The sequence below is a fragment of the Cydia pomonella genome, chromosome 9 (genome assembly GCF_033807575.1).
Source record: "Cydia pomonella isolate Wapato2018A chromosome 9, ilCydPomo1, whole genome shotgun sequence".
NCBI lineage: Eukaryota > Metazoa > Arthropoda > Insecta > Lepidoptera > Tortricidae > Cydia > Cydia pomonella.
Genome location: NC_084711.1, coordinates 442,539 through 463,389, shown reverse-complemented (window position 1 = coordinate 463,389; position 20,851 = coordinate 442,539). Strand labels below are relative to the sequence as shown.

Sequence of the window (20,851 nt, the reverse complement as noted above, 5' to 3'; positions counted from 1 at the left end):
TCATCCGAGTGTGTTTAGTAGTTTATTGTGTTTGTAGTAGTAGCGATGAAGAATGTTTTGACTTGACTTAAATAGAGCTCTAGACTCTACAGGGGGACTGATAGCGTTTGGTTTCTCTGCGAACGATTTTCATCTTGGCTAGACCCCCAGTAATTTGACTACACAACCATGAACGTCACATTGTCATTAAAAAATAATGGGGTCTTGCAGACTGACCGTCTTTAGTATCCTTTTTATGACGCTGTGATTTCTTATCAACGCAGAACGTGTACCCTAATTCCCTAGTTAGAGTTATGTTGATCAATAATTTGGTCGCGGAGTGCGTCGTCCTTAGTTTCGAGACAATTACTTTTCTTTAACCGTTCTGCAACTCAACCTGATCGTGCATTCTCGGTATTTCAGGGAGCTGCGTTCTCGGCGACGTAGTGTACATGTCGGGTGATACGTTCACGGGTGCGACGCCGTGCGAGCGCTGTGCGTGCGCCGCGGGCAACGTGCAATGTGCGCAGGAGCGCTGCGAACCGCGTCCAGGCTGCAAGGCGTTGCATCGACCTGATCATTGCTGTCCTACGTATCAGTGTGGTTAGTATTGGTATTCCAACCTGTAGTCTATAAGCTGGGTGACACGTTCACGGCCCGATGGCACGCGAGTGCTGCACTGCACACTGCAGCAGTGCGCGCAGGAGCGCTGCCGCTGCGAGCCGCGTCCAGGTTGCAAGGCGCTGCACCGACATGATCATTGCTGTGAGTCTATTAGTCTTCCGTGTGTCAGATCAGTGTGGTGAGTATTGGTGTTGGAAGTTTGCAAGCGGTTTTAGTGCAAACAGCTCAAATCCCTTTGAGGCTTGACGGCACGCTTCACGCCCCGCCAATGGCTCCGCTCAGCTGGACGTTCGCGACTGTAATAGCCTTTAAGAAGAAATATGGGTGGTAATGTTTCCATACGAACGTTCTCGACATTTTCTTCTCTGGGTTTTGGCCCTAGATAAATATTTTATATGAATTCAATATTACCAGTAGAGATTTTGCAAGAACTAGGTATTTTTTTTTAAAAGCGCTAAAACGGTCAAATGAATGAGTCGTAATTAGACGCCTAGATACAAAATCGGCGACAATAAACACAAAAATCAAAACGGTCAGACACAGATAATTGCTTTCTCATTCTGTTCCCAAAATTTTGTTACGATTGGTTGTTTTGGAGGAGGAAAATGTCGGGAACGAAACCTCGATTACTCAGATTATTAAGCAAGATTTTTCACCTAAGCTGCAGTTGTCCTTATGGTACTAATTTGAGGAGCCACCCCCGTTATCGCGACGGAGATATTTACCTAAAATTCTCAAATCTGAGAGGGAGCTTAGCTGGTATTGCTTCTTAATGTTTGGCACTTTTGCTTTGTCTACGTCATGACAGCGACCGTAATTTATGTTAACTCGATTGGATTATAAGTAGTTCAAGGCCGGCAACGTACTTACAACCCCTCTGGTGTTGCGGGTGTCCTTGGGCGACGGTAATTATTTACCATCAGACGACTCGTCTGCTCATTTGCCTCTTATATCATAAAAAAATAGTTTAAAAACGATAATAATTGAGGTCGATGATGTAATATTTAGCTGCTGATGCAAGCTGGTGGAACGAAAGTAGGTACCTACAGATGTGTTTATCTGAGTTAAAGATATACTTTGTTTTACAATTTCAAAGTAAAATCAATGAAAGGAAAGTAAGTAAACCTGCCTTAGGCTTTATTATGCCCAGTGAGGTAATTTCGACTCTCTTAAAAACTCTCTATTATTCATTAAGATACGCTAGAGAAAAAGCTTGTGACTAAGTAGTATAGTGCAAAAACTAGTTCAACTTCCTCAGTAATCTAGATAAAAATAGAATTACAAATCACAGAAAATCTAGTCCCCTGGACGAGAAACAAAATACAGAACCTCAATAATCACGATATCGCCGGCGTTTCCCAGAATGCGAGCAAGAGGGCCGCGTGTACGGCAACGGGGAGAAGCTGGTGGACCCTGAGGATCCATGCCGCGTGTGCTACTGCCAGGGTGGGGAGGTGGTGTGCCGCCGCATCGCGTGCTTCCTCCGAGATGACTGCCAGCCGAGGCTCGTCCCTGGTCGGTGCTGTCCAGAGTATGACAACTGCCCGCTCAGAGGTAAACAACTTTGTACTAATAAAACAGACTCTATTTACATGTATTATTTTTGTTTTCCTTCAATGAGCCATTAAGTAGTGGAAATTGGTTTTTATGAATTTAATATTGCCAGTATAAGAAACATGTACCTTTTGTGCCCAAATAAACATTAAAATATCACGTAGTAATTGGCGGCTTTTTTGGTTTTATCCTTGAAAGTTAGTAGTCGTCCGTGAGTAGAAATATAAGATTAGGTTGTTATGGTTCATAAGATATATGAGGTAGATTAGAGCTAATTTTGTTTTTTCCATATACCCAGATGATTAATTCACTCAAGAAGTTTCCAATCAACCAAGGCTTTCTCCGTTGTTTTATCCCGTTATTTTTTTCCTTTCAGGAGTCACTGCTATCCCTGGACTATTACCATCGGTTTCAAGCATGACCACGACTGACACCTCTAACGCTGCTCCAGCTCCTCCGAAAGAAAACATCAAGCAGGAAATCACTATTAAAGAAATCACGCCAGTGTCAGAGATCCCTGTCATCACCGACGTAAAGATTAAGGAGATTCTGCCCTCGCCAAGCATTGAGGTGCCAGAATACCCCTCATCTAAATCACCACTCATTCCACGGGAAGCCATTCCGGACAAAACCGTGACCAGCAGCACTGAACTATTATCCAAATCGAAGGAATCTGTTTCCATTGAACTAATTTCACCACTCCCTACAGAACAGCCTTCGAAACCAGTGGAAAAGATCATTGAGGCTAAGAATACAGAGGATTTGCTTCCATCAAAAATTAGCCTGTCGACGCAGGATTCTATCAACAGCGAAATTTATCCATCGCATATCCCCACGATTATTGCTAGTATGGGAGTGCCTCCGATTACATCTGATACTGTTCCAGCAGCCAGCACAACCAAAGTTGCTATCATTGAAGAAGAGGACACTTCCCTTTTCGATCACAACCCTGCTTTCCCTCCGATTCCTGATGACTTATCCCCAGTCGGAACTCATGAAGACGAAATATCTGAACAGAATGCAGATAGCGATCACGCAAACGTGCACGGAGAACAACATGTAGCTAGTACACTACCACCTACTTCCACGATGTCTGTACCGAAAGACACTCCCACAACTACAGTGAGGTATATATTAGACACTTCTACCACTACTACAACCACTGAAAAACCAGCGATTGAAACAAGCACCATAACTACGAAAACTCCAAAAGTTGAAACAACAGCATATGTATTAACATCAACTACACCGCAAAGTGAATCCTTAATAAAAGGAAGTCCGATGCTTAATCCTTGGTCAGAAATTCCACCTGAAATATTGAATGTACCATCCTCAGTGCCAGAAGATATCAGTGGTGAATTAGACGACCCTGAAGAGTCAGTGACAGCTTTCGAGGAACCTCTTTATATCGCTACTTCAACTACTACTAGAACTAAGTTAGTAGATGAGACAACAGCTGATTCACAGATCGTAAAGGAGACATTCATACCAAAGTATAATGAAGAAACGAAGGCATCCTTTGATTCTACTCAAAGTGTCACGTCGACTACTACTGGTCCAGTAATAAAACTAGATGAGACCACTGCTACTCCTCAAAAAGTATTAAAAAATAAATATCTACTTAGATCTAGTGAGGTAGCGACCACTTCGATTGATGCCACTCAAAATACTCAAACTTTTACCTTCACTACCAAAAGACCAGTAAGTGAAATAATAGACGACACTGCTGCTGCTACTATTTCAAAGGAGATAATTATACCTAGGTCTGGCGAAGTAACAAATACTCGTTTTGATACTACTCAATCTACTCAGACTGTGACATCTTCTACAAGTCAACCAGCAATTACTCAAGCTGTAACCTCTACTACAACTGAACCAGCATTTAAAATCGTAGATGAGACTACCGTTTCACCACTTTCAACATTCAAAAATATAGTTGTACCCAGGTCTAGTGAGGTCACGAACCCTCCCTTCGATACAACTACTCAAACTACTCAGAGAATACCAGATGCTTCAGAAATAATCACCAGCACAGCGAGAGCACCAGAAGAATTAACTACGGTTACTGTTACTAAATCCAATATTCCGACCGAGATCACTGCCCAAACTGAGTTCAGCTCATTGCCGATTGAGACCAGTGACCAAAACCCTCATGACTCCTCTGAAAGCGCCTTAAAAGACAAAAGCCCTTCAACTGAAACTCCATTTATAGTTGAAATAACAACAGCCAAGGCAACAACTGAGACCGAGAAGGTTACCGTCGCTAAGATGACTCCGACCACTCCTTCTACCCTAGGAAGTAACTCGTTTGAGAATATAGAAACTACGGAATTTGTTCTTTCATTCGGATCTTCAGAAAGTAGTACTGATTCTGTAGAAGTTATTAAAATGTCTCCGACGCAAAAAGTTAAGAATGCAGCCATTATTGACTCATCGCATAGAAAACAGGGTAATGTACTGACTGACCTACGAGACTTGGTGGGAGACGTGGCTTCCATCAGCGTCCACACCGACGAGCCGAGCACCATGATCCGAACCACCACTACTAACAGCTTCTCCGACTCAGAGGAACTGATGCCAGTCAATGCTGGATACAAGAGCAAAAATAGTAACTTTAATCTTAATTCCATCACCGAAATCCCTTTGAAAACTAAGAGTCAGCTTCCAGTTAATAAGCAGAAGGTGGTAGAAATAGAGGGCGAAGATACAGACAGCATCGCAGACGCGCCGCCGCCGCACGACAAGATAGAACCAACTACGCGCAGGCCCATCATCGATAATGTGTCTGACTCCATGCCTAAGAACGAAACTGATAAGAAAGACATTGAAATTATCTCTCAGTCCTACGTCCCAACGATCAACAGGCGACCGACGAAAGTCGTGATGAAGAAGAATAACGACAAGCCCCTCTCTGAAGCTTCAACTGAACAGACTATTGCGACTGCTTCGACATATGTGGTGACATCTTCTGGGGAGACGACTCCTTCTCCAGTTGTGATCACAGAGGGCGCTTTGTCATCTGAAGAGTCTACGACGACAGCCGATTCGACTCTCGGCCCAGACCCGTCAACTTACGCGGCGCAGTGAGCTGCACACACGTCGATCGATGGAACCTCAGCTTATCAGCATTTCTAGAGTAAGTTTCGTTCTTGAAACTCTAAGTTAACGTAGAGACTACTAGGTTAATAGGACTATATACGAAAACCTTGTCAGAAGGATTCATTATTCTTTGTCAATTCTCTCGAGCGGGAACAATTTCCGCCAAGTCGTATGTAAGTAGACGGCCGGGGTATCCGGCCGAATTTTATGTGTATTAGCTGGACAAATTATTTATAACGTAGAATTAGGGCGCGACGGCGCGGCGATGTGTCAAACGTGAGGGCTGTAGTCTAGCTCTTCGTTAGCGTAAGTTATTTATTTGTTAGTGAGAGCGAGTTAGTAAGTGATGATAGATAAGCAACCAAGCTAGTCAACCTGTGACTGCGCGGCATCGCGCCACGTTGCCATTACTGCTAGCATTAAAGAACATGACAAACCTCGAATGGACATTCCGGGCTTAGTTTTAGTTCCCTCGGTGAAAAGCCAGTAGAGCAAGGCGACACGGGACTATATTTGGTACAAATCGAATTTGATATTATATAATCAACCTTATGAAATATTGTAAGAACTAGTTGGTTTAGAATGAATGTGATTGCACATAGTTTTTATTTAATGCACTTTGTGTCGGTGTCGAAGTGAGATTGCTGGAAGGATGGCTCAATGCTAGTGTAAGTGTAGGCATCATCATGTCAGACCGGATCTATGGAATTCGAGTACATAACGTCATGTGAAACAAAATGTGTGGAAAAGTTTTGCCTAACTTTTGGAGGGCTAACTCTAACACGAATCGAATGCTTTTTTGTGAAAGGATTGAAATATAACTAGCCGATTCGAAAAACCATTACTCATCGATTTGAACTCTATTATTCACGCCAAGAAAAATTGAAGGTTTCTTAAAGAAATACTCTCTAGATTCGATCTATCACGATGTTTCGGCGAGCGGGAGGCCGATCATGTTCTGCCCGCGCAGGCGCGGCGCAGTCCATAAACATGTACACGATTTTGCTCCATATATCCATGAAAGGTGCAGCAATGTGTACATATTTATGAGCGTCGGCGTGCGCGGGCGTCGCTTCTTGCTCCGGAAGACGTCGCCTTTTCCCGAGCAATAAGCATGTGCTGACTGTATTATTTATAATTATTGTTTTTTTACAAATAAATGAACCAGACTGAATCAGTTGTTTTTTTGGCATCATCAACTTACCTTTGTACCTAAACAGCCGTTAGAAAACCAGTTTGAAAAAAGAATTAGAGCGAGAATGGGGTTGGCAACTGTAAATGGCGCCATCATAGCTTGCCCCTTTGTCTAATTTTGTTCTATGAGATTTGGCTTAAAGGCTTGGCATCCAGGCCATAAAATTAAAAAAGAAGTTGACAATTCTAAAATACTTCGATCCAAAAAGTAAAAGTATATACTTCGACCAGCCAACCCTATTGGAACCGTGCACAACGACGGCGCCATATAGCGGATGCAAGTGTTGCAACTGTAGGCATATTTTGTCACAACTGTCAAGCGTGAAGTAAGTAGGTAAACATCATAATTATTTCAATGAAATCTCATGATATTATACTATCTTAGACAATTCTGGACGAGGGTGGTATTGGCAATTGACAGTATTTTGGAAATAATGTCAATCAATCTTGATTTTCCTGAGGATCAAATGTCTATACAGGACTCATGGCATTCAAGCTACACAAAGGTCAGAAATCAGAGTTAAAGTCTGACGCTCGCACGCGACGACTGAAACGCCTCTAACAAAATGATATTGTTATGTGACGTCACATTACATTAGCCTGGCCTAAATGTATGGAAGATCTAGAAAATTGCTATTTTGACCCTGAAGTATTGTGTTTATGTATATAGTTGTCATACAATTTATTTTTCAATAAAACGTAAGGAATCGAATGGTGCCATTTTCTTTTTTCTTTTTGAAAGTTAAAATAGATACATATTTTTTAAACTTTGGACCCTTGTATTTTTTGTAATTTAAATATGAATTTTTAAATTCCACTTTTTTAATAATGGATGGCTCATTTTCTATCCATTTAGCTAAATTTTATTATAATATTCAACATCTGTCAAGTACCTACCCAATTACGTTAACATTGTTGTTTTTAGTTAAAAGGTACTTACTTTTTTCTTCTTACGGCAATTATCCACTTATTTCTTTGTTCTAGTTTCCACCATACATTTCGGTTTGCAGTCACCATTCTGTATAGTGTTTTTACTATTCACAAAACTTCGTCGTAACTATTCAAAGTAACCTACACATTTTCGAGTAAGGTTTACATTAGCTCCCCTAGTTCTAGTTTGGGACTGGTCTACTCCGCGGCAGAATACTGTGCACCTGTTTGGCTCGAGAGTTCCCATGTACAAGGTAGACACTAAACTTAACGCCACCATGAGATGCATCACGGATACAGTAAAATCCACCCCCCGCTTTTGGCTTCCTGCGCTCAGCCAAATTCAGCCGCCTTACCTCAGAAGATGCACTGTTGAGGGAAGCGGAAAAAATCAGATCCTGCCCCACGCTTCCACTTCACCCAGAGTTTACCAACCCACCTGCAGCGAGGCTCTAGTCCCGACGACCAGTATATGCAGCGGCAGCAAAACTTTCTAAGGAGACCTTTGACACCGATCAGCTATGGAAACAAGATTGGATGAACCAAGCTGAAACTCCGGCCGTGAATATTGACCCAACAGCCAAGTATAAGGGAATGGTCCTCCCTAGGAAGCAATGGTGCCGACTAAATCGCCTAAGAACTGGACACGGACGATGTAACTTTTTCGTCTCAAATGGGGATGGACCGACTCCGCGCTTTGTGATTGTGGCATCGGAGACCAAACCATGGAGCACATCATTCGGAGATGTCCTCTCCGCGCCTACCCGGGGAGACCAGATGATCTCATCAACCTGACGCCAGAAACTGTGCAGTGGCTGCATAACCTGGATGTTGCCTTATAATCTTTTATGTATCTTTGCCTATTTGACAATATCGCCATACGATTAAAAAAGCTCCCCTTGCGCCCGGAATTTTGGGGTTTAGATGATGTTTGTGTTTATGACGAAGCGTTCAAAGGGTTAAAACAATCAATCATTACCAGCTCGTGCCAGAAGTTCTACCGCGAAAAACGACAACGACATTTCTGTATCTGCGTCTCTGTCTCTCGAATATACAAGAACGATATAGCAAGGCAGATAACGTTTTGATTTGCGTTTTTCGCGTTGGCCCTCAACCCCATTGGTTTCATTTTTAGCCGTAGCATGCGCTGTAATCGTATTGGCTACCCCCACCACTCGCTTTGCACGCAGCAAATACGGTATACAATTAATACGTTTTTCAGTGGCTGTTACAGCTGTTCTTCATGGTAGAGAAAAAATATAGACAATAATGTTAAATCCTGTTTAGGTAAAGTAAAATGAATTGAATGAAACTGCTGCCGAATTTTCGCCCTATATTTAGCGGAGGATCCTGGGTATCCGAAGATCTGACAGGGTGAGGAACACAGAGCTTCGCTCCAAAACCCGTGTCGTCGATGTTGGGATGAAGACCGCCAGGCTAAAGTGGGACTGGGCTGGACATGTCTGCCGGATGAATGATGACAGATGGGCTAAAATAGCCACTAGCTGGCATCCCCGGTGTAGTCGTGGCAGAGGCAGACCGAGAAAGAGATGGCGGGACGACTTGGATGCGTTTCAGCGGGACTGGCGGGACCTTGCTCAGCACAGGCAGCACAGCTAGAGGGGAGGCCTTTGCCTAGCAGTGGGACACACAAATAGGCTAAAAAAGAAAATCTTCTTGCCAAATGTCGATAGGTAGAATACTACATATAAACCACGATATCTAATCTTTCTTATCCACTCACTTAAGTAGGTACTTTGTATTAATTGTTGAAGTAACTGAGACCTAAGTAATAACAGTAATAGCTAACAGCAGGAGATATATAATAGTTGAGATAATATCAGGCGCTTATTTCAACACAGTGACAATAAACATCTGACACTCATAATTTTCTGTACATTGCCGGGTCGATAGGTAAGGACATTAAGTAGCGTCAATACATTACTTGTTTGACCAGAAATAGTACAGATAATGTTCAATATCTGGTGACAATGGTCACAGTGGTCACGGGGGCCCAGGTGCCTTTTGTACTGCACCGGCACAAGTCGCACAGTTTATCGAACCCGGGTCCGTCCGTCCGTCCGTCTGTCACCAGGCTGTATCTCATGAACCGTGATAGTTAGCCAGTTGAAATTTCTACAGATTATGTATTTCTGTTGCCGCTATAACAACAAATACTAAAAACAGAATAAAATAAATATTTCTTTCCAATCTCGAGGTTCTCATCCAATCACCGAAGTTAAGCGACGTCGGGCGGGGTCAGTACTTGGATGGGTGACCGTTTTTATAGATAACGGTACGGAACCCTTCCTGTGCGAATCCGACTCGCACTTGGCCGGTTGTTTTTTTATTCAGTAATTATGTACAAATGGCGGCTTAAAGCCGAAGGCATTATCTACTAGTCAACCATACCAAACAGAAAACTCTAAGTTGGTGATAGGAGAAACAAATAATTAAAACTAAATGACGTTGACGTCGGAGCGACGTGCGAATCGGATCCAGTGTGTTAAGAGCCTTAATAGTTTTCCTTGCAATATTATTGCAATGCAACAAGTTGCGGCGTACAAAATGGTAGGAACATAAAATATTTGTGCATGAAAGTCATGAAACTAGAATATTATGAAATACGGGTGCCCATTGAAGTGATCGTTGGATAGAGAGTAGGAGAAACTTTGTAAAAACAGAACGGAACATCAATGAACTTGGGTTTATTAGGACCGTTTCAATGTACTCATACTTCTATAATATATATGAGTAATACTGAAAGTTTCAAGTTTCTATCTATAATGAGCCACTTAGAGATCTCGCAGTGAATTATTGTTATTATTATTTTCGCAGTGGTTTATTGTTTCAAAATATAACTTCTTGCCTATTTTTTACCAGGATATGAACCCGGCACCTCCTGTTGCATAGGCAGGGTCACTACTGACTAGGCTAAGAAGCGCTTTAAAACGCTTCTACCTAAATGAAGATTCCACAGGTTTTATCTGTTTGTCGGGTCATAGAGTTATCATTTAGTGTGGCACTTACTCGTTGGCTATCTTGTTTTCGCACGAGAAATGAGAAGTCACATGCCAAAGTAAGTAAGGTACCTGCACCTAAGATGGTCCGGTTCTTAAGCTTACTCACTTTCATAATTTCATTTTCATAAGTGTAATTGAGTTAAAATTTTGCATCCATGTACGATGGACAAAGCTGCAAGTTTGTATTAAAAATAAGAAAATAAAACTGCCCAATTATAATCTCCAAAATATCCCAGCTAAGTTGCCACATGCCCCATTATGTTATGTTTGTACTAACTCTAGATTTAAGTATTTTCATGTTACTAAATACTAACACATTATGGACTTTGTTCGAAATAAATGATGGATAATGTTGGACTAAAGTTGGAAGTAATATTAAAATCGAATGTACCTGTAACACCTAATCTTCAGCTTTAAGTTTAATTTATTTGTTTTGTTTCCACTTGTTATTAACAACTATAAAGTCGACGAAATATACATATTTTATTTATTATTATTTATTTACGGTAATAAAAATAACGATGGACCTTCTTAGGCGCAAGTACCTCAGTTAATGTTTTGTTATGACTATCGGTATCAACCGTATCAACTACAAATTCAAGTTAGGTAGTGACATGTCAGTGAATACTGTCATTCATTATGGAGTGTGGAATTAAAAGGAGTGAAATCTCTAATGGTAGAACTGTTGCAAGAGTGTCCTGCTGTCAGCTATAAATAAAAGTTCAAAATCTCTCCAGAGTAGCGCTAAAATAGCTAAGAACCTAGGCGTTATTGACGGAGTGAAGTGCGCTGTCTATGATTAGATTTTTTTCTCAAGTATTCTAGGTATTGTAGCGCCACCTATTTAAGGTTTTTTGACAGACACTTTTTGGTACATGGAGATTGTATTCCTTACCTCCACCTTCCATAGTTTAAATTCTGTTTCACGTGCTCCGTTCATTGCGTGTTGGACGCTGTTCGTAAGTGATAATAAAATTAGTAAATAAAATTTTATGATTAAAATTAAAACGGTTTTATATTTGTTTAGTCTCTGAAGTTTTTTGTCTGGTGTCTTTGGTTTATTTGATGAACTAACTATACAGGATGTAACAAAAATAGTGGGAACCAGTTTAAGGACATATTCAGTATAGGTAAAAAACTTAAGTAAGTCACCTGTTGTATGTAGTTGTGACGTGTTCAAATAGACAATACATGTTTAAAAGACACACACAAACAAAACAAATGTCTATTCGAACACGTCACAACTATATACAACAGGTGACTTACTTAAGTTTTTTACCTATATCGTATTCTGATTAGGCATGGTGAAAGAAATGTTTTTTAACACGAAAAAAAATTGACGTTTTATTGTTTGTTGAGAGTTGGCCGACTTGGACAACCTGCCTCAAAGAAAAACAAAAAAAATTGCGTGATTGTTTTTTATTGTACTATTTCCTAAGACGCTCTTCCTCGCAAATTACTAGGCGTTATTGTATTAATAAATATTTGGTCAATTAAATTATTTGGCGAGCCAACCGACCGGTCTAGCCTAGTGGGTAGTGACCCTGCCTATGAAGCCGATGGTCCCGGGTTCAAATCCTGGTAAGGGCATTTATTCGTGTGATGAGCATGGATATTTGTTCCTGAGTCATGGGTGTTTTCTATGTATTTAAGTATTTATAAATATTTATATATTATATATGTCGTTGTCTAAGTACCCTCAACACAAGCCTTATTGAGCTTACTGTGGGACTTAGTCAATTTGTGTAATAATGTCCTATAATATTTATTATTATTATTATTATTATTAAATGTGTCCCAAATGTTAGGTATATGTCATTATCATAATCTACTTAGCTATCCTTTCTATCAAGTAATCAACGTTATCATAATTAAAATTTGCTGAATTTTGGTTCCCAAAGTAAATCATCTGCAAAATTTCAGTTGGCAAGTGAAATTTGGACAATAAAACTTAGGCGATAAGGCCGACCACCATTTTCACCTACTTAAAGGTTAATTTAAAAAAATCTTAAATGTTGCATCATTTCTACTAATATTATAAATGCGAAAATAAGACAGAAAGTACTCTCCACGCTTAAACCGCTCAACAGATATAGATAAAAATAAATTAGATATGGAGTTAGTTTCGAGCCCGGGGAAGGACTTGTGATATTTTTAATAAACATCATCATCATGCCGCGCAGACGAAGACCCGACCAGAAGCTTGTTTCAAACTTGGTGGTTAGGAGTAGAAGCTTTTGCTAGGCTGTTGGTTGTTGATTATTAATGTCTAAGTACTTACCTAATGGAACTGTTACAAATAGGTACCTACGGTTATAATTATAATATATATAATTATGTAGGTAGGTATGAAAAAGAAAACAAATGTTTAATATTGGTTTTATAAAAAAACAGGTCCCAGAATAAGCTAACTGTGAATAGCTGTGCCGCTGCGACTGGAACGAAGAACAATGATGGGACTTTCACATTTCCTTCTGTGGAGTCTACTGATGACCGTCTTGTTGGTGGTCGTCGGAGGATGCAAAACCTTGGGACAAGCATGTAATATTTCATTAATGGGAGACTGTTGCGAAGGATTGATTTGTAAACTGACGAGTATTTTCTCAACCCAGTGTTTGTGATAATTTCTTAGAATGTAATTTTTAATTAATTCTTTGTCTTCATTCTACGTTTTTTTATTTACCTACCTTTTTTCGGGTTAAATATATTATAGGTAAGTATAGGTAGATCTGTATGATGAACAATACGATAGAAATAATATTCACTGCCGACGGGTATGTCCCGATGGCTGAACTTATTAAGTAGCTGGAGCCATTTAAAACTTATTACAAATAAGTTTTCGCATAGCTCGCTTTGAACATATTATAAATGGGTTTTATCTATATAATACAGTTTTACCTATGGAGTGAGCACTCTAAGCTTACTTATTTCTCTTTTCTGGAGCGAAGATGGTAGATTCCGGAGTCGGGAGTTGGGAGTTGGTCAGTATTTTTTTTTCATGTTTCTTTTATTTCAAACATTACATACATTTTTCCCGTGAAATGAAACCTGAGGAACAACAGCGAAAAACGAAAATCGTTTTTTTGTTATCCGTCCCTCGATCGGTGATATCGCTCTTTCATATTCCTGCGATGGAGAAGCAGATAACGAGATTTTCATTTTCAGTAATCTTCAGGGCTTACAATGTGCAAATCTCTCCGACATTCACAAAAATGCAGGAACAATGTAACATTCCTGCAACTTTCTGTAAACTCACACTAAAATTTAATGCAATTGAATCAGCAAGACTATAGTAGAAATTTAAAGAATAAATATTTTAAAATATTTAATAAAATTATCGTCATATACAAATGTCTTTATAAGTTTATAATGCCTGAATAATAAGGCCTTGACATTGACATGTTTTCATTGTTTGCTAAATTAAATTTCTGAGAACATTTCTATGCTACTCCGGGCATAAAAATCCTGCCGACGGTAAACCGTGTAAAGGTGCGACCAGACCGCAGCTTAAAAAACGGTCACGATACCGAATCGCAGTGACGCGTCGAATGCGTACCGTTTTTGACGCATGCTCCCCACACCGCTGCTTAAAAAACGGTGACGGTACGGAATCGCAGTGACGTGCTTCACGCGAATCTTTTTTGTTCGCAAATCAGTTGCGTCTTTTACAGGTATGGTGTCTGCCATAAGATCTCCGTGTAATATTTTTTGCGATTTTTACGCAGATCAATTTACGGTGCGTCAGCGTATTTTAAGCAGCGGTGTGGGGAGCATGCGTCAAAAACGGTACGCATACGACGCGTCACTGCGATTCCGTATCGTGACCGTTTTTTAAGCTGCGGTCTGGTCGCACCTTAATGGTATAAAAGCCGTGGCATCATATCAAATAATTCTCTGCGTCTATTTAATTTATTTTTGTCAGGCGCTATTAAATGTTTAATATGTAAGATGAGAACTCTTGCGCATGCATTTTGTGCGAGTTACGGCAGTTATGTCATCGACGGCTCGATCAAAACACATAACGATTCACTTCGTGGTTTGTTCCACTTTGTTGCAACATTAGAAATTTAGATAAGTTTGGAATGAGGTAAAAGAAACATTTGGGCAAGAAAAACACTTGAAGGGAATCCTCATACTGTTTCTCTTGCCCCGAGACAAATAAACTATATTCATCTTACCCCACATGAACTAATTAATATAATAGGTTCCTATAAACTCATTCATAAGCAGTCCAAAATAATGTAACATCATTCAAGTAACATGTACTAATATTCAAGTAAGATGAATGTTTGGGTCTTTCGTTGCAAAATATTGTTATAATGTTGTTATACAAAAAAAATTGAACGAGTAGAAGTTTTGTAGTTTTCTAAAAAAAAAACTTCACCCAACCAAAACCAGGTAGGAAATAGGTTCGAATTCTGATGATAAGAATCTATGAAGAATTGAGGAAACTCCTCAAATGCTATAAGCATACCTCATCATCAAATCAACAAGCATTCGCATTTAACCAGTGTTATTTGTAATGGCATTCCACGACAAGAATTTTACGTCTTGGGGTTAATTGTTCAAACTGTTTTCATAAGGCGCTTTTTTCTACTAACGATTGTTTTTATTATGCAGACGTTTACTTGGTTGAGGTCTTTAACGATCTACATAAGACTGTCCTCATTTTTCTACCTTTTAAACTGACCAAAAACAAGATCGAGTCAACCCTGTTTTAATAATCATTAATTTAAAGCCGGATCAAAAACAAGATAAAAATCTACAGATTCGGAAACCTGATCCCCATTAAACGTAAGTTGTCTTCTCACTAATTGATTATAGAGTGTAAGTAACTGATCGCGTATTCCTATTGCTGCGCATGTATAAAACACCATTTTATCCTGGACTCGAGATCCGTAACATTAATATGTAATCGGAGATCACACTTATACTAGTTCCTCGAGAACGATACTTCTATGCAGTTATGTAAGGAAAACAAGCAGGTTGGACGTCGCGCGACCACTTTATTTAAATATAATTTATGTACAAATGTATAAAAGACGTTGCACAATATCACATTCACTGTATTGTACTTGCGTCACCAATAAATAACGTCTTCGTGTTGAAACCAGCACGGTTGGATCTTCTTCATTTTTTCCCCGTTACTGCGGCGGTAGCATGGTCGTGGTTTTTTCACCTGTCCCGTCATGCGTCACTTTTGCGCTCAATACGTTAGAACGTGATAGGCATAGTGACAGACGATAAAGTGGCGAGTGGCGACCATCTTAGCCGTACTGGTAGGAGTATAGACTTAGTTGCGCCCGACTTGGTCGATTTGGCCCTGGAGGTTGTTGATAACCTCTGAGGGGACTTGGTCACCGAGGATCTCGAAGAGATTGATCCTCTGGTTGCCGGGGATCGACTCGTACGCTGCTAGCTCGATGCCTTCCTGGACCTAATGGAATAAAATATATTTTTTAAACGGGACTACTTTTGCCGGATTAATGAAAAAAGTAGTTTTTTGCTAAGATATTTAAATAATTTATTTAAGGTTTTTAAATCTTTCCTTTGTCGTTTTATTGAGTGAATCGGTAAAGTACGGTGAGTACTTAAACTTTTATCAGCATCAGGAAAATTTTATTTGGTTAAAAGCTTTAAAATGGGTGTAGGTTTTTTCCACTCAGTATTTTATTCGCTGATTATTAAAGAATAAGTTAAAGTAAATCTTTCGAAATATGTCTGTAGGTATTTAGTAGGATGAGATGAGCTATCAAATCAATAATATTAAATAGTATAGTGATGTGGTAACTAAATGATGCTAGCTCATAGCAGGGTCAGTGTTTCGCAAATCCCAACCTGCAGCGGCCTTTTAAAAGACGCAATGGCAATGCTATTAAATATTTATTAAGCATTAGAACTCAGACATGTTATAGTTAACATTTTGTATGTCATAAATAAGTCATTAGGTCATTAGGATGAATCCGAGCCAAATGAATAAGATTGAAATATGCAATATTGGCAAAAAATTGTACCAAGTCCTAATTTCTTCAGGTAACGGACAAATTAATTAGAAACGTTAAACGTGCCCAGTTTTAATATTTGACAAATCTAATCTACATTTTATCCTTTCATTTCCTCCATTCAAGAGGTTCACCTATATTTGATTCCAATTTCAAGTTATGGATTATTTTTTGGATTAAATAAAATAATAATATAAAATTTCGTCTTTTACGAATCAACCTTCTGGATTTCAGCAACCTTAGATATCAGGTTCTGGATATGGAACAGAAAACATGAAGATTGCTGTTAAATTGCCGTATAGATTTCAGCATTCTTGGTGTTGGGAGGAGGCAACTCCTTTCCTTCGGTTACTAGCACTACTTAGGCACATTTCTGACTATATATACGCAGGTAACAATTATATTACCTTTTGGATCTCGGCATCCTTAGAGATCATGAATGTTTCCTGTCTGTTTGATGGCGTTGGAGAAGCCAGGATATTTTCTCAGGATAACAGCACAGGAGCAAAATACAGACTAAACTGATCGACTATGAGGAATGTGTCCTGTGCCTGCATGATGGCTTCGTTGGAGAAGGCGGCTCCTTCTCTCTACGGCGCAGCCGTCGCGCAAGGCACGAGCTCTAGCAGGCACACTACGAAGGACTGCATGTTGGAACTGTTAGATTACCTTCTGTATTTTAGCATCCTTAGGGATGAGGAATGCGTTCTGTACCTGTTTGATGGCTTCGTTGGAGAAGGCGGCTCCTTCCCTCTGGGGCGCAGCCGCAGCGCAGTCCACGAGCACCAGCAGGCACACTACGAAGGACTGCATGTTGGAACTGTTATATTACCTTCTGGATCTCTGCATCCTTAGGGATGAGGAATGTGTTCTGTGCCTGCTTGATGGCTTCTTTGGAGAAGGCAGCTCCTTCCCTCTGGGGCGCAGCCGCAGCGCAGGCCACGAGCACCAGCAGGCACACTACGAAGGACTGCATGTTGGTTGGGGATATGGTATGTCTGCGAATTAGGGAAGATTATCTCATCCTTACAATCAGTTGTATTTTCAATATTAGAATCGTGAGTCAGCCGTGTAGTAGATTATAATGGGTGAATTATGATATAGGGTAGACCGACGTGAGTTGGATCACAGGGAAAACGGATCATATTAAAATTGCCCCGTAAATATGTTTCTTACGAGTACATAAGTAATATATTAAATTTCAATATATTTGTTTTAGTTTGATCCAATTATCCTCGGTCTAGCATAATTTATGTTAGAATAAAGATTTTTACGAGTAATTTATGCTATGTATGTATGGAGACTTGAGTCGGTCACTTCTGTGTCCATAAAAACCTTTAGAATGTTACAATCAATCGATGTTAACAATGTGAGAAAACATGTGTTGTTTAAAATGGCGGTTAACACTTAGAACCCTAATTGATAGTGGGAGTAAAATTTGCCACAAATTATCAAAGTTTTAGAAAATCACAACTGATGAAATGATCACTGTATTCTTAATAACGAGTTGTTTCATCTTTTTTAGATTGATTTTACTTTTGATTATGCACGTTCTCTACATTAAAGTCTTTAAACAAATTCGTGACTTCATCTTACGAAACATCTCATGAACATTTCTTAAGAGGAAACAAAATACAGAAAACGTGATGATTATGTTCCGCAATTAACACACACATAGCACAGCACTTCACATTCACAAAGCAATAAAATGCATATTACATAAAAAATGGGCTATTGCTCGTCACAATATTAAGATCTAAGGTCTCACCTGCCTTGTGCGCAGGAGTGTGGCGCGCGCGGCTCTGCACGCCTGATATAGTGACGCCCCGCTCGGTCACTTTCACCGCTGCGCAACTCCTGAGGGGCCATAACGTGCGCTCATCCCAGCGGGTCAAATGTCAACTTTGACTGAAGATGTACATGTCAAAGTTGAAAGGTGTTTTGTTATTTGACAGCTTGTTTATTTTTTTTGTCGGTTTGTGAAGATATGATTGACCGAGTAGAGTTATTAGTATGAGTAATATGAATTGAAATATTGTTTTTTTAGTTTATGGTCTAATTTGGTAAAGTTTAGCCACGAGGATATCCTGGTAGACAGACCAATATAAATTTTGTCAAGCACATTTCAGCGTGAGAGAGTATGTGCTAATTGAGCTTTAGTATCGCAACGTAAGATGAGACCTTGCACGAAACAGCTGCAGCTGCTGGAGCAAAGATTCTGACAGCACTATTTCTAAATTATAACTGTATATTATGTCGATAATAATGACTTCTTAGTGTAAATCCATTTGACTGTTTCCGTTACATTCCATGTTTAAAAATCGTTTGGTTTTTTGTTGTGTATTTTCTACATAGGTAGGTGTAGTTTTTTTTTGAAGATCCAACAGCTGTGACATTAACATAGAAAAATATAGTAGATACAGGAAGCCAATTATAGGAACTCACAGGTAGTGACTTTATAAACTCAAATAAATCAATAAGTAGGCATGTCAACAGTTGTAAAAAAAAAAAACTTGCCTCTGCCTTTTGACTTAAGTCAAATCTCGAACTAGCTCTCCACTCACTAAAAACGTTTTGAAGTTAACTCACTGCACACGTTACCACACTTTAACCTAGATATACATAGGTAACTACCGTTATAACTTCGCCTCACGAGCAAATCAAACATCTAGACTAATCCATGGAAAGGCTCCGCTGCCCTCATGGCCCCACACGCATAGGATCAAACGTCGATATAACGATACGTCGCCGCGAAACCGACACTTGTCAAATACACATCCGTGTCCGAGCATCTAATGCGCTCACATGATATTCCAAAGGCTTGCCTAGCATTGAGTGATGGCTCAAGCCGTATGTGGATGACTCGCGGTCACTACACATTCGCGCTTTCGAACCAATTTGGTATGAAAGATCGACCAGTTTATTTAAGTTGTGTTTCTATTTGGTCGCGGCGTAGTATATTATAAGTAAAATAACGCTAACGTAACTTGAATGATTTCAAATGCATACTTACTTATGTGTATATTCTCTTGCTATAGATTCCAACCATGCAACCATTCATAGTTCGGTACCTTCAACTATCTTATATCTAAATGTCACACAACTGTCCTATATATCTGCCACCAAGACGAGCAAAGCGAAGCGACAGAGCACCACGTACCTTTTCTCGAAGCGCTTTGTCGTTATTTTGAACCCTCATAACTTAGATTAGGAATTAGGATTATACCGTACCATTATCTATAAAAACGGTCACCCATCCAAGTACTGACCCCGCCCGACGTTGCTTAACTTCGGTGATGGAGGAGAACCTCGAGATTGGAAAAAAATATTTATTTTATACTGTTTTTAGTATTTGTTTTTATAGCGGCAACAGAAATACATAATCTGTAGAAATTTCAACTGGCTAACTAACACAGTTCATGAGATACAGCCTGGTGACAGATGGACGGACGGACGGACAGCGGAGTCTCGGTAATAGGGTCCCATTTGACCCTTTGGGTACGGAATCCTAAAAATTAACCCCAGAATCGTATTTCAGCATTTTAAATAGTAAATCACCCCCAACCCTTTAAATTAGGGGATGGAAGGTTGTTGTAAGCAACTTACAAAAAGAAGTGAAGAAAACATTTTCATGTGAAATGTTGCGAAGACGAAACCAAAAGGCTCGCACTGTCAAAAAGTTTACAGATATCTTCTAGAGCCGAGCTTCTAACTCTACAACGCTTAACTTCACAAGCTACACCTTAGTCGAAATTTGTGGCTTGTTTCTTTTCTACAGAACCATCGCAGAATATAAAAAAAATAGTGAATAATTTTTTCACTTTAGGTACGTCCATGTGACGGTAGTTAAACGGCTAAGCCACATATTTTGACAAAGGTGTCGAGTGGTTGTGAAGTTAGGTATTGTAGTGAAGTTAGAAGCTTGCTTTATGGTTTCGTCTTAGAAACATTTTACATGGAAATGTTTTTGGTGGGATTATCTTTTCTCGTTCATTCGTCTCTTCCTAAATGGCGAAACCTCATGTTATGCGCGACCACGACTCGCGTGCACTCGTTTAGCGTTAGCTGCACATGAACCAGAAGAGAGAGTAATGCCCGCACTTTTATTCACGGCTGTCATAACTCATAAGCCTCCGTCGTAATATCACATAATAAACTTGATCTGGAGCAGTTTTTCTCGCTTCTAAAGATAACATTCGAATGGCCACTTCAGCTGCATTACTACTGCGTCGACGCAGGCGATATCAATGTTAATTTAGGTAGGTCTAGGTAATATAGTGTCCCGAGACAAGTACTATTTAGCGCTTGTTGTATCCTAGACGTATTGCAATAAAACTAGTTGTGAACAGTTGCATTTGAGACATGCGCAAAAATAAATTTTGAGGATTTCGCTCCCGATATGTGGTTTAAATGTGTACTAACCCCCAAGGTAAACTACCCTGGACA

At 39.8% G+C, this 20,851-nt stretch overlaps 2 protein-coding genes, 1 long non-coding RNA gene and 1 pseudogene across 3 annotated transcripts in view; 2 read left to right on the top strand and 2 right to left on the bottom strand.

Moving 5' to 3' along the window:
* The window catches only part of LOC133521030 (mucin-2-like), an 88,874-nt gene extending 82,444 nt beyond the window's left edge, over nt 1-6,430 (top strand). Inside the window, exons 4-6 of the mRNA XM_061855748.1 lie at nt 403-582; nt 1,966-2,157; nt 2,534-6,430. Of these exons, the coding sequence (XP_061711732.1) occupies nt 403-582; nt 1,966-2,157; nt 2,534-5,244 (3,083 nt within the window). The 3' untranslated portion in view covers nt 5,245-6,430. The remainder of the gene's footprint in view (nt 1-402; nt 583-1,965; nt 2,158-2,533) is intronic.
* A 4,855-nt stretch (nt 6,431-11,285) lies between these two features.
* On the top strand, nt 11,286-13,066 carry LOC133521031 (uncharacterized). The gene is made up of 2 exons (XR_009799856.1): nt 11,286-11,362; nt 12,798-13,066. It is a non-coding gene; the product is annotated as an uncharacterized LOC133521031 (long non-coding RNA).
* Nucleotides 13,067-15,389: 2,323 nt separating this feature from the next.
* Nucleotides 15,390-17,231, bottom strand: LOC133521027 (uncharacterized). Its single transcript, XM_061855747.1, has 2 exons — nt 17,075-17,231; nt 15,390-15,840 (listed from the first exon to the last, which is right to left on the bottom strand). Exons 1-2 carry the CDS (start codon nt 17,216-17,218, stop codon nt 15,697-15,699), a joined length of 288 nt encoding a protein of 95 aa, XP_061711731.1. The 5' UTR covers nt 17,219-17,231; the 3' UTR covers nt 15,390-15,696.
* A 7-nt stretch (nt 17,232-17,238) lies between these two features.
* Nucleotides 17,239-18,589, bottom strand: LOC133520976 (uncharacterized; annotated as a pseudogene).
* Nucleotides 18,590-20,851: the final 2,262 nt, after the last annotated feature.

Bases quoted from the DNA above. Each gene is read 5' to 3' on its own strand.
- LOC133521027 (XM_061855747.1), bottom strand. From the start codon at position 17,218: ATGCAGTCCTTCGTAGTGTGCCTGCTGGTGCTCGTGGACTGCGCTGCG. The intron at 15,841-17,074 runs GTAATCTAACAG...TTATTCCATTAG, and splicing joins AGGATGCTAAAATACAGAAG to GTCCAGGAAGGCATCGAGCT.